At 40.1% G+C, this 12743-nt stretch overlaps 1 protein-coding gene across 3 annotated transcripts in view; it reads left to right on the forward strand.

The window, feature by feature from the left end:
* The window catches only part of PARN (poly(A)-specific ribonuclease), a 199364-nt gene that overhangs the window by 78221 nt on the left and 108400 nt on the right, over positions 1 to 12743 (forward strand). For all 3 annotated transcript variants that reach the window (XR_004258157.1, XM_032242718.1, XM_032242717.1), the window contains exon 21: positions 632 to 706. Coding sequence is in view for 2 of the 3 variants with exons in the window: in XM_032242718.1 (XP_032098609.1) it covers positions 632 to 706 (75 nt within the window). In the remaining variant the exon portion in view is untranslated. The remainder of the gene's footprint in view (positions 1 to 631; positions 707 to 12743) is intronic.

Raw genomic sequence — 12743 nt, forward strand, 5'->3', positions numbered from 1 at the left:
ATTTTCTGAATGCAAATATAAATGGAATAAAATAAGTCAGAACGAACATTAAGACATACAAAATTAAGTATTAACACTACTTTCAGTAAGATTATGTGTAAGCATGGTGGTGTGCACTTATAGTCCCAGCTACTTGGGACACTTGGATGGGAAGATCACTTGAACCCAGGAGGCAGAGGTTGCAGTGAGCTGAGATCGAACCACTGTACTCCAGCCTGGGTGACAGAGTGAGACTCTGTCTCAAAAAGTAATAATAATAAAGAAATAGTTGTGTTTTTGAACCTATGATCTTTATTAGTGGTCTCTGATTTTTGTTAGTGGTCTTGATGGGAAAATAAGTCTCCAATCCTGGTATTGCACTGAATGATGACAAGTCCTAGGGCTATCGTGTTAAATTTCCAATAGCTTCTTTTCCCCCGATCTGTCTCCTCTCTTGAAGTTTTAACCTAAATAACTGCTGTGGTAGCCTTTAAACAGGCTAACTCTCTGTAGTGCTGAAATTTTGATCACGTTTTAAACAAGCACCTTCTCTGTTTTTAGAGATAGGCTATACTGAAATGTGTAAGATACACACATTAAATCAGATAGCTCTCCACATAGTCAGATGTTCACTTTAAATTTGCGATTGCAGGTAACATTCAGATATCCTGGATTGATGACACATCAGCATTTGTTTCCCTTAGCCAGCCTGAGCAGGTACAAATTGGTAAGTGTTTTGGATTTCTGTTTTGTGTATTAAATGCAGTGAGAGGTTGCCTTCCCGCTGCCTCCTTAATTTAAAAGCTGCGAACTCAGTCAGCTTACATGCATTGCTGCCTGGTTTGTTTTTGAGATTGTCTCTGAAATCAATGAAATAATTAGCAAGTATCATGTATAGATGAGAAAATAAGACAAATCTTTTTATTTATTAGGTATGCTACATAGTGTGTTTTTTCACTTACCTCCATTCTGTTCCGTTCTCATTGCACCTTTTCTAAAGTGATTTGCAGATTTTCTTTGAAAATGAGAATTACCTGTAGTAAATTAATACCTGTTCATCTTGTACTTTCCCCATTTGTTTATACATCTGTGAGATTTATTCACCCCATTAAACTTGTATCAGATATTTTTTGTTGTTGTTGTTTGAGACCAAGTCTTGCTCTGTTGCCCAGGCTGGAGTGCAATGGCACAATCTCGGCTCACCGCAACCTCTGCCTCTTGGGTTGAAGTGCTTCTCCTGCCTCAGCCTCCCGAGTAGCTGGAATAGCAGGCATGCGGCATGACACCCTACTGATTTTGGTATTTTTAGTAGAGACGGGGTTTCACAATGTTGGCCAGGTTGGTCTTGAACTCCTGACCTCAGGTGATCCACCTGCTTCGGCCTTCCAAAGTGCTGGGATTACAGGCATGAGCCACTATACTCAGCCTCGTTTTACAAACAAAGTTAATGTTTTATTTGCTTTTAAAATACGGTTCTAGGCCGGGCATGGTGGCTCAACGTGGGCGGATTATCTGAAGTTGGGAGTTTCAGACCAGCCTGGCCAATAAGGTGAAACCCCCATCTCTACTAAATATATAAAAATTAGCTGGGCATGGTGGCATGCACCAGTAATCCCAGCTACTCAGGAGGCTGAGGCAGGAGAATTGCTGGAACCTGGGAGGCAGAGGTTGCAGTGAGCTTGCATTATACCACTGCAGTGCAGCCTGAGCAACAGAGTGAGACCCTCTCTCAAAAATAAATAAATAAAATAAAATAAATAGGGTTCTAAAAAGATGGAGCACCCCATCTCTTGTTGGATCCTAAATAATTTTGATATTAACCATCATTAAACATTCTGTTTTCTTAAGATAAAAAGGTTTTGAATAAAATATTGAAGAAAATGTATGAAATGATGAAAATTAAGCTACATATTCAAATAAATTTCAAGTACAATGCTGCTTTGATAATGTAAAAGATGTGATAATTTTAAGTGATATGTTTAATTTTTTTTTACTTTAACAAAGTGCTACATAGTAAAACTATAATTCTGATAGTAGAACTGTTGAGTAATTATATATGAAAACTTGTACAAATATGCAAATTCAGATAACAGTATTTTGGTATTTTTGTTTTTTATCTGACTGTCACAGGGATCCAGATTGTGTTGTAGAGGGGAAAAGCTTAGGTTTTTGGAATCATACTGCAATACCACTTATAGTTGTGTGACCTTGGGTGCCTTATTTAACTTTAATAAACTTCTTCTTATCTCTGTAAACTGAGCATAATAGTTTGGACTTTAGCCTTATTGTGAGGATTCCATGAGATTAAGTAAATGAACCTTGACATAGCTTTGAGCTTTTACTGTGGTTCTTTAACAGCAGATTAATGCGTAATGTACTTCAGGAGCATCAGACACCAGGGATAGTGGTGGATGCAGGGTGTGATTGATGTTACTTGTTAAACATTTTAATTTTTGCATAGAAATTTTTTCTGTGATCCATTTCCCCACCATCCTCATATGGTTTAGAGAGAATCCAGACGGATTGATTTATTAGAAAGCGCAAGATAACTTCCAAGTGGGGGTGGGGAACTTGAGGTGACAGTCATAGTGAGGCTTCAGCGTGGCTGCAAGAAGACTGAGTTGAAAGCCCTGACCTGCAGTCTAATCCAGCCTCCTCTGCTCAGTGTACACTCTTCAGTTGCTTTGCTGGCCACATTCAGTGACGTTGAAGCTGTGCAGCAGGATAAAAGGAGTTTCACAGACTGACACAGTGACTAACTTTGGCTCCACAACTTGTCAGCCACGTGTCTTTGGGCAGGTTATGTAAACCCGTCAAGCCACAGGTTCCGTGTTTGTGAGAGGGAAATAATAGTTACTTTGCATGATTGTTGTGAGGATGAAATGAGATCATGGATATTAAGTTTCTAGCAAAGAGCCTGTACTCCACAATCAGTGCTTGACCAGTGGTAGATAATTGTTAAAATAGCTGCTTGGCCTCTCTTGCCATGAACAGTGTGTAAGAGTGCTTTGAAATCTGTAAAACACAAGTTAGTAGCATGTATTTGAAAATACAAGCATGATTCCTTGTTTATGTGTATGAGATGTCAGTTTCTTTTAAAATTTCTGTTATACCACCATATCTGATGTCAAATAATTGTTCTCTTCCTTACTACTGGATGATCCTTCAAACAGTAGATTTTTTGGGGAGCAGTGATGGGGTCTCACTCTGTCACTCAGGCTGGAGTGCAGCGGTGCAATCTCAGCTCACTGCAACCTCCGCCTCCTGGGTTCAAGCAATTCTTTTCCCTCAGCCTCCCAAGTAGCTGGGACTACAGGCGTGTGCTACCACACCTGGCTGATTTTTTATTTTTTGTAGAGAGCGTTTCACTATGTTGGCCAGGCTGGCCTCGAACTCCTGACCTCAGGTGATCTACCCGCTTCAGCCTCCCAAAGTACTGGGATAACAGGCGTGAGCCACCACACCAAGCCCAAATACTGTAGTAGCTTTTAAGCTAAGTATTTTATTCCATGGTAACTAATCAAGGAGCTACATTTCAGAATCATGTGCAGCCACCTAAGCACGCTATTGTCTGATTGCTTATTGCCTTAGTTTCCTGAGGGCAATGTTGGCGCCCTCTTGGTAGCCTCCGAGTCCTCTGTCATGCCTGTAGCATGAGGAAATAAATGTGTGTAAGGATAGGGAATATGGGGAATTGACCAACATAAAATTGTGATCTTCTACCCTTTTTCCTCCTAGATTAAGTAAATCACTGTTGTCTTGATAAATGCAGTTTTGCTAGTAAAGTTTGATTTTCCCCTGTAGCCTCTTTTCTTATGCAAAAGACAACTCTTTTTTTTTGAGACGGAGTTTCGCTCTTGTTACCCAGGCTGGAGTGCAATGGCGCGATCTCGGCTCACCGCAACCTCCGACTCCTGGGTTCAGGCAATTCTCCTGCCTCAGCCTCCTGAGTAGCTGGGATTACAGGCACGTGCCACCATGCCCAGCTAATTTTTCGTAGTTTTAGTAGAGACGGGGTTTCACCATGTTGACCAGGATGGTCTCGATCTCTTGACCTCGTAGTCCACTCGCCTCGGCCTCCCAAAGTGCTGGGATTACAGGCTTGAGCCACCGCGCCCAGCCTGCAAAAGACAACTCTTAACAAAATACTTAGCCATTTGAGCATGCTGTGCCCCTGACATTTCCTTGGCCAGAAGAAGCTGCAATCATCACCTCCCTCATGAACCTGGCTCTGCCCTCCTTCCTGCCTTATCTCAGCTTCAACATGAGTTTCTGTATTGTTTTCTTCCCCCTCCCTCCCCTCCTGTCTCTTCCCTCCTTTTTTGAGACAGGGTCTCTTCTTTTGATGCGGCTAGAGTGCAGTGGCACAACCTCAACTCACTGCAGCCTCCGCCTCCTGGGTTCAAGTGATACTCATGCCTCCGCCTCCCAAATAGCTGGCATTACAAGCATGCACCACCACACCTGGCTAATTTTTGTATTTTTTGTAGCGACAGGGCTTTGCCATGTTGGCCAGGCTGGTCTCAAACTCCTGGCCTCAAAGTGATCCGCCCATCTCAGCCTCCCAAGCTGCTGGGATTATAGACATGAGCCACTGCCCTTGGCATCTTTGATGTTTTCTCTGGCTCTCTTTGTAGGGTATTGGGCCTCATTCTCTGTGCTTTCATAGCATCTTGTGTACCTTATTGTATTGTTTTCACAGATAGACTATAAACTCTTTGAGAGTAGGAACCACATCTCCATCACCATTGTGTTTTCAGTGCATAAAGTGGTAGTATCTTTCATTAATAAGTAAATGTTGAATATTTATTTATTAAATTGCATAAATGATATTCATGGTATTGTGACTTTTTGCATGTGATGGATGTAACGAGTCTCTAGTCTTTTGCTGTGATTTCTAAAATTATGCAGATGTTTCACTGAAAGACAATGTGAAATTTCTTTTTTATAATGGTGATTCTAGTGATAAGAAGGACCCAGAGTTTCTGATGTGCTGCAAATCCTATTAATGTTATCTTAAATTACTTATTCATTTCAGCGGAAACAGAGGGCCTCTTAGATCAATAATGTAACATTGAAAAAATCATTAAATGCCTATTTATATAGCAGCTTATAATGGCTTTTTTGGCTCTGTTACAAACTATTTTTGATTTACATTTAAGGAGTTGCTTTTTAACTGACACCTGTTTTTTTGTTGAGTATTATTCTAATTAAGATTTTTAAAGCCATTTTTGACTTTTGTTTGGAGACTGGGTTTCACTCTGTTGCCCAAGCTGGAGTGTGGCGGCATGATTATAACTCACTGCAGCCTCCAACCCCTGGGCTCAAGCAATCTTCTTGCCTTAGTCCCTTGAGTAGCTGGGACTATATAGGTAGGCACCCACCACACTCTGCTAATGTTTTCAAAATTTTTTTGTAGACATAGGGCCTCACCATGTTACTTGGCTGGTCTTGAACTCTTGGCCTCAAGCCATCTTCTCGCCTTGGGCTCCCAAAGTGCTGAGATTACAGGGGTGAGCCACTGCACCTGCCATTTTAGACATTTTGAATATGAAAGTTCTCTTTTATAGGAAACCTTTTTATACTAATTACTAAAACCCTTCTACTGAGTGCCATTGGGTATCTGTTGCTTTTTGTTTGCTGTTGCTGGAAAGCGGGTCCTTGCCGGCTCTGGCTCTTCAGATGTACATGGCCAGTGTGGGACTTGATGCCATGGAAAAGACCACTTACCTTCACCATTTGAGAATTTTTCTCAGAGTAGTCAAGCAGGAAATCATCTTTAATGGTCAAATCTGAATAGCTCATTTATATTTTGGATTTTTATATTTCTTTTTTTTTTTTTTTTTTTTTTTGAGACAGAGTTTCACTCATGTTACCCAGGCTGGAATGCAATGGCGCGATCTTGGCTCACCGCAACCTCCGCCTCCTGGGTTCAGGCAATTCTCCTGCCTCAGCCTCCTGAGTAGCTGGGATTACAGGCACGCACCACCATGCCCAGCTAATTTTTTGTATTTTTAATAGAGACGGGTTTTCACCATGTTGACCAGGATGGTCTCGATCTCTTGACCTCGTGATCCACCCGCCTCGGCCTCCCAAAGTGCTGGGATTACAGGCTTGAGCCACTGCGCCCGGCGTATTTTTATATTTCTAATGTAGTTTTATTAAATGGGGGGAAGAGCTCAACAATATTTCAAATGTAGTAGAACTTTCTAGCCATATTCTCAATATTTACACATTGTTTTGAGAGTCTTTAAATGCATTATAGGACCCTGTCTCTCTGAATATGATTTTTATAGGAATGGCTTTAGAAAAATAGCTTTTTCACATATTTTGAAAGCTGGAGATTGGAACACACACTGTAAATACCATAAGAAACTTTTTACAAGCGGAAATTTATAAAGGCACCTTAGAAGAGGCAGGAACCCAACATTTTGGGTCATAAGAAGTTACCCAATAATTATAAATAAAATAAAAGCCCAAATTCAGATAGTTCTGTGAATTCCTGATATCCTACCTTAGAAGCTTTTTCAGGATGATTGTTGGGATGAGGGAGGATACTTGGCTTTGCTTCAGTCTAAATTATTGAGTGCTTATGTTAAATTATATTTTTAAAGCATAGCTTTTGATTATGGTGAATAGATGAATATTAGAATTGTGGAGACAACTCTTTTGAGGTGATTATTCAGACCCGGATTTGCTAAAAGGCTGCTTATAACTTTGAACTTTACCTGTACTTTTTATTATCCTTTTGATGTTTGTAGTGATAACTGCTTTTTATTTGTGATATTACTCATTTATGTCTCATTTTTCTTTTATTCATTCCAGCCACCTGTTAACAATTTTGTTGCTCTTTCCCAAGAACCAGCTTTTGGCTGTGTTCGTCTTTCTGTATTGTTTGCTGTTGTCTATTTTGTTGGTTTCTGATTTTTTCCTTTTACTTGCTTGGGTATAGTTTGCTCCTCTTTTTCCAGTTTCTTGAGCTGGAACCATATGTTACTGGTTTTTCTTTTATTCTTTTTTCCAAATTCTTTTTAAAAATTTTAAGCCTGGCTTCCTCAAGGTTGTTCGTAGGTCCATGTGTTAATATCTTACTGATACCCAGTGATTGATGAGGGGTCATGCTGAAACACCTTGAGCCAGTAAAGCTTTAGCCCATTGCCAGCTAAGTTAAGAACGGACTCAACGTTCAAGCAGCTTACAAGTCTGCCGCAGTGTTTACTTTTGTTGGAACCTTCTGTCCCCTGTGGGCACACAGGCCTCATGCTCAGCTTGCAAGGTGTACATAGCTAAGACTCTCTGCAAGTCATTGACTTGAACTATTTTCCTTTTCTAATAGCAGCATTTAAAGCTATAAATTATCCTCTTAAGTACTGCTTTATTTATATGTTAACTGTTTATGTATTTTCAATATCATTAAGTTGGAAACATTTTGTGAGTTCTTCTTTGATCCTGGATCATTTAGAAATGTGTTGTTTCATTTCCAAATGCTTAGGATTTTCTTAGGTTTCTTGTTGTTACTAATTTGTCATTTCATTCTGTTGTGACTAAAGATTATTTCAGTCCTCTTAAATTTACCGGAATTTTTTTTATAACCAAGCACAAGGTCTGTCTTGCTGAATATATACTATGTGTACTTAAAAAGAACATCGATATCAGTTAGTATTATTCATATAGCCTATGTCTTTTTTTGATGTTTCTGTTTTTTTGTTTGTTTGTTTGAGACAGAGTCTGGCTCTGTAACCCAGGCCAGAGTGCAGTGATACGATCTCGGCTCACTGCAACCTTTTAACTCCTGGGCTCAAGCCATCTTCACACCTCAGCTTCCTGAGTAGCTGGGACTACAGACACATGCTAGGATGCCTGGCTAATATTTGTATTTTTTTGTGGAGATGGAGTTTCACCACGTTGCCCAGGCTGGTCTTGAACTATTCAGCTCAAGCAATCCTCCCACCTGAGCCTCCCAAAGTAGTGGGATTATAGGCATGAACCACTGCCCAGTCTTATTCTATATCTTTACTGATTTTTTTAGATTTAGTTGTTTTATCAGTTTTTGAGAAGGATTGTTAAAATCATCTATGATTGTAGAATTGTCTATTTACCCTTTTAATCTTGCCAATTTTCATGTCTAGTATTTTGTGGCTGTCTTATTAGGGTCATACGTATTTATGATTGTTTTATGTTTCTGATAAATTGACCTCTTTATAAAATGTCCCTCTTTTGTAATACTATTATTTTTAAGTCTACCTTATCTGATATTATTATTATCATCACTTCATCCGCCTTATGTTTTTTGTATTTGCATTGTATATTCTTTTATTTTTGATAGAGTCTCATTCTTTTGCCCAGGCTGGAGTGCAGTGTCATGATCTCGGCTCACTGCAGCCTCCACCTCCCAGGTTCAAGCAATTCTCCTGCCTCAGCCTCCCGAGCAGCTAAGATTACAGGCATGTGCCACCATGCCCAGCTAATTTTTGTATTTTTAGTAGAGACAGGGTTTTGCCATGTTGCCCAGGCTGTTCGTATCTCCTTATCTCAAGTGACCCACTCCGTTGGCCTCCCAAAGTGCTGAGGTTACAGGTGTGACCCACCACACCCAACCAACCTGGTGTTTTCCTTCTATTTATTCTAGACCTATCTGTATATATACAAAGTGAGTCTCTTGTAGACAGGGTATAGCTAGGTTTTTTATTTTTTTAGACGGATTTCTGCTCTTGTCGCCCAGGCTGGAGTGCAATGGTACAGTTTTTGCCCACTGCAAGCTCCACCTCCCAGGTTCAAGCTTTCCTCCTGCCTCAGCCTCCTTAGTAGCTGGGAATACAGGCTTGCACCACGATGCCTGGCTAACTTTTGTATTTTTGGTAGAGACTGGATTTCTCCATGTTGGTCAGGCTAGTCTCGAACTCCCGACATCCTGGTGATCCACCTGCCTAGGCCTCCCAAAGTGCTGGGATTACAGGCATGAGCCACTTTGCCTTGCCAGTTTTGCTTTTTTATCTGTTCTGATAACTCTTGACTGAAAGTTATCTGTTCTGATAACTCTGGCTAAATTGGAGTATTTAGTCCTATTTAATGTCATATTGATGTGGTTAGGTCTGTCATTTTAAAATTTGCTTTTTGTTTGTTTCCTCTATGTTTTGTTCTTTTGTTTACCTCCTTTTTTTTTCTGCCTTCTTTTGAATTATTTGAAATTTTTAGAAGAATTCCATTTTAATTTCTCTATTGGCTTTTTTATTTTATCTTTTTGCATTCTTTTTAGTGGTTGCTTTACAAATTTCAATATCCATAACTTTTCACAGTCTTCTCAGAGTTCATATTGTACCATTTCACATAGAATATAGAGAACTTAAACCATATTGATTCATTTATACCCATTCCTTGAAGTCTTTTAGACTTTAATTGGACATATGTATTAGATCTGCATTCATTATAAAGCCCACAAAGTAGTGTTTTACTTTTACGTTAAACACTCTATGTATTTTAAGAAATAAGGAGAAAAAATTATTTCCTCAGATATTTACCATTTTCGGCATTCCTCATTCATTCCTGAAGATCCAGGTTTCTTTTTTGGCATTCTTTGCCTTTAGCCTTGTGAAGTGCCTTCAGTATTTCTTGTACTGATGGTTTGGTTGGCAACTGATTGTCTGATTTTTTCATCTGAAAATGTCTTTATTTTGCCCTTATTCCTGTAGGATATTTTCACTGCATATAGAATTCTGGGTTTTTCTTTCAGCGTTTTGAAGCTGTAGTTCTACTGTCTTCTGTCCTCTACGGCTTGAGATAGATTAATCTGTGTCATTCGAATTGTTGGCCTGTATGTAATGTGTTAATTTTCTGTAGTTATTTTCAAGATTTTCTATTTATTATTGGTTTTAACGGTTTGAATATGATGCACATAGGCATAGCTTTCTTTGTAATTATCCTGTTGGGGTTGGCTGAACTTTTTGAATCTATAAATTTATAGTTTTCACTGGAAATTTTTAGGCGCATTCTCTTGCTTCTCCTCTGAAACTCCAGTTATCCACATGTAGAAGATCTTTTGATGTTTTGATATTTCCTAATGCTATGTTCCTTTTTTCTGTGTTCACTTCTTTGTCTTCTTTATATAAGTTCTGTCTATCCACAGGCTCACTGACTCTTTCCTCTGACATCGTTATTCTGCCATCAAGCCCATCCACTGAATTTTTTTATTGCATATGTTATATATTTTAGTTACATATTTTCATTCAGTTTCTGTTTTCTGTTTCTGTGTGGAGAGTTTCTATCTTTTGTTTCATTTGGAGCCTACATTTCAGTTTTCTTTTTTAAATTTTTTTAAATGTTTTGAGTTTATTAGTCTATATTTCTTTACCTCATTGAACATAGTTATAATAGGTTGTTGAAAGTCCTTGTCTACTGGTTGTGGTGGTGCACACCTTTATTCCCAGCAACTAGGGAGGCCGTGGTGGAAGGATCACTTGAGCCCAGCTCTAGGCTGTAATGAGTTATAATTGCACCATACCACTCCAGCCTGAGAGATAGAGCGAGACCCTGTCTCTTAAAAAAGTTAAAAAAAGAAAAGAATTTAAAAAGCCCAGGTGTGTTGGCTCATGCCTGTAATCCTAGTACTTTTAGAGGCCAAGGAGGGAAGATTGCTTGAGCTCAGGAGTTCAAAAACAGCCTGGGCAACATAGTGAGACCCTGTCTCTACTAAAAATAAACAAAATTAGTCAGGCATGGTGGTGGCATGTTCCTGTAGTCCCAACTACTTAGGAGGCTGAGGCAGAGGATCCCCTGAGCTCAGGAGGTCAAGGTTGCATTGAACCAAAACCATGCTACTGCACCCCAGCCTGGGTGACAGAGGAAGACCCTGTCTCAAAAAAAGTCATTGTCTAATAATTTCAACATCTGTGTTATCTGAGTGTTGTTGATAACTGTTGTTGTGATGGTTTCCTTTAACAATGAGTCATGTTTTCCCGGTTCTTTGTATGTTGAATATTATGGGATGGTTTCCTGGACATTGTGAGTGTTCTTGTGTGGAGACTTTAGATTTAGTTACATTAGTCAGAAGAGTGTTGATATTTTTATTTTAATTTCAGCAGGTAATTGGCCTGGTGTGGTCGCTCACACCTGTAATACCAGTACTTTGGGATGCCAATGTGGGTGGATCACTTGAGGTCAGGAGTTCGAGACTAGGCTGGCCACCAAGGTGGAATCCCATGTCTACTACAAAATGCAAAAATTAGCTGGGCATGGTGGCATGTACCTATAATCCTAGCTACTTGGAGGCTGATGCAGGAGAATCACTTGAACCTGGGTAGTGGAGGCTGCAGTGAGCCGAGATCGTGCTACTGCACTCCAGCCTGGGTGACAGTGAGACTCCATCTCAAAAAATAAATAAATAAAAATTTTAAAAAAAGGAAAAATAATTTTGGAAGGTTATTAACTTTGTTAGACTCAAACTACACACCTTTTCATGGCTATGGTGGGTTGTGGCTGAGATCTTAGCTTAGATTGCTCTCAGTTTTCCATGTGCATGGTTTGGGGTCAACCAGAGACTTGGGCTGGGTCTGTACATCAATATGAGGTTCTTCTTCTCTGGCTTCCTGTCTTCCAAAATTCCTTCCTCACTCTGTTGCCCCTATTTGCCCCCAAGCTTCTTCCCTAAGGATTTCCTTATCTTTTATTTAAAAAAAAATTATTTAATTTTAGAACAAACCCTGCATGTAGCATTAGAAACCTGTGCTTTTTTTTTGAGACGGAGTTTCGCTCTTGTTACCCAGGCTGGAGTGCAATGGCGCGATCTCGGCTCACCGCAACCTCCGCCTCCCGGGTTCAGGCAATTCTCCTGCCTCAGCCTCCTGAGTAGCTGGGATTACAGGCACGCGCCACCATGCCCAGCTAATGTTTTGTATTTTTAGTAGAGACGGGGTTTCACCATGTTGACCAGGATGGTCTCTATCTCTTGACCTCGTGATCCACCCGCCTCGGCCTCCCAAAGTATTGGGATTACAGGCGTGAGCCACCGCGCCCGGCTTTTTTTTTTTTTTAAGATGACGTTTTGCCCTAATGCCCAGACTAGTCTCAAACCCCTGAGATCAAGCAGTCTACCTGCCTCAGCCTCCCAAAGTACTAGGATTACAGGTATGAGCCACTGTGTTTGGCTGAAATCTGTGCTTTTGGATTGTTACTCTTACGGCACCTATTTTTTTGTTTGTTTTTTTGAGGCCGAGTCTTGCTCTGTCACCCAGGCTGGAGTGCAGTGGCGTGTTCACAGTTTACTGAAGCCTTGGCCTCCTGGGCTCAAGCAGTCCTCTTGTCTCAGCCCCCTGAGTAGCTGGCACTACCACACCCAGCTAATTTTTAAATTTTATTTAGAAACAAGGCTTTGCCATGTTGCCCAGGCTGGTCTTCAGTTTCTGGGCTGAAGCCATCTGCCTGCCTCAGCCTCCAGTGACCTACCCAGCCTCAGCCTCCTAAAATGTTGAAATTACTGGTGTGAGCCACTGTGCCTGCCTGGCACTTGTTTTGTGATCTAGACATCCATATCACAAACCATGCTTAACTACCTCCTTCTGTTTCTTTAGTAACATTTTCAGAAAATATAATGTAAACACATCAGAAAGCATGCCTTTAAAAGTGACTCATTTCCTTTCAGATACATATATGTATTGTATCTGAAATACAATATATTGATACATTATATATTGATAGACCATCAATGATAGTAGTATCTTAGCTTCTACTTTTGGTGCCTTTTGTAGTTGGCTAGGATGTTACTGATTTAT

This window comes from Sapajus apella, unplaced genomic scaffold (assembly GCF_009761245.1).
Source record: "Sapajus apella isolate SASKATOON/1434 unplaced genomic scaffold, GSC_monkey_1.0 scaffold51, whole genome shotgun sequence".
Taxonomy (NCBI): domain Eukaryota; kingdom Metazoa; phylum Chordata; class Mammalia; order Primates; family Cebidae; genus Sapajus; species Sapajus apella.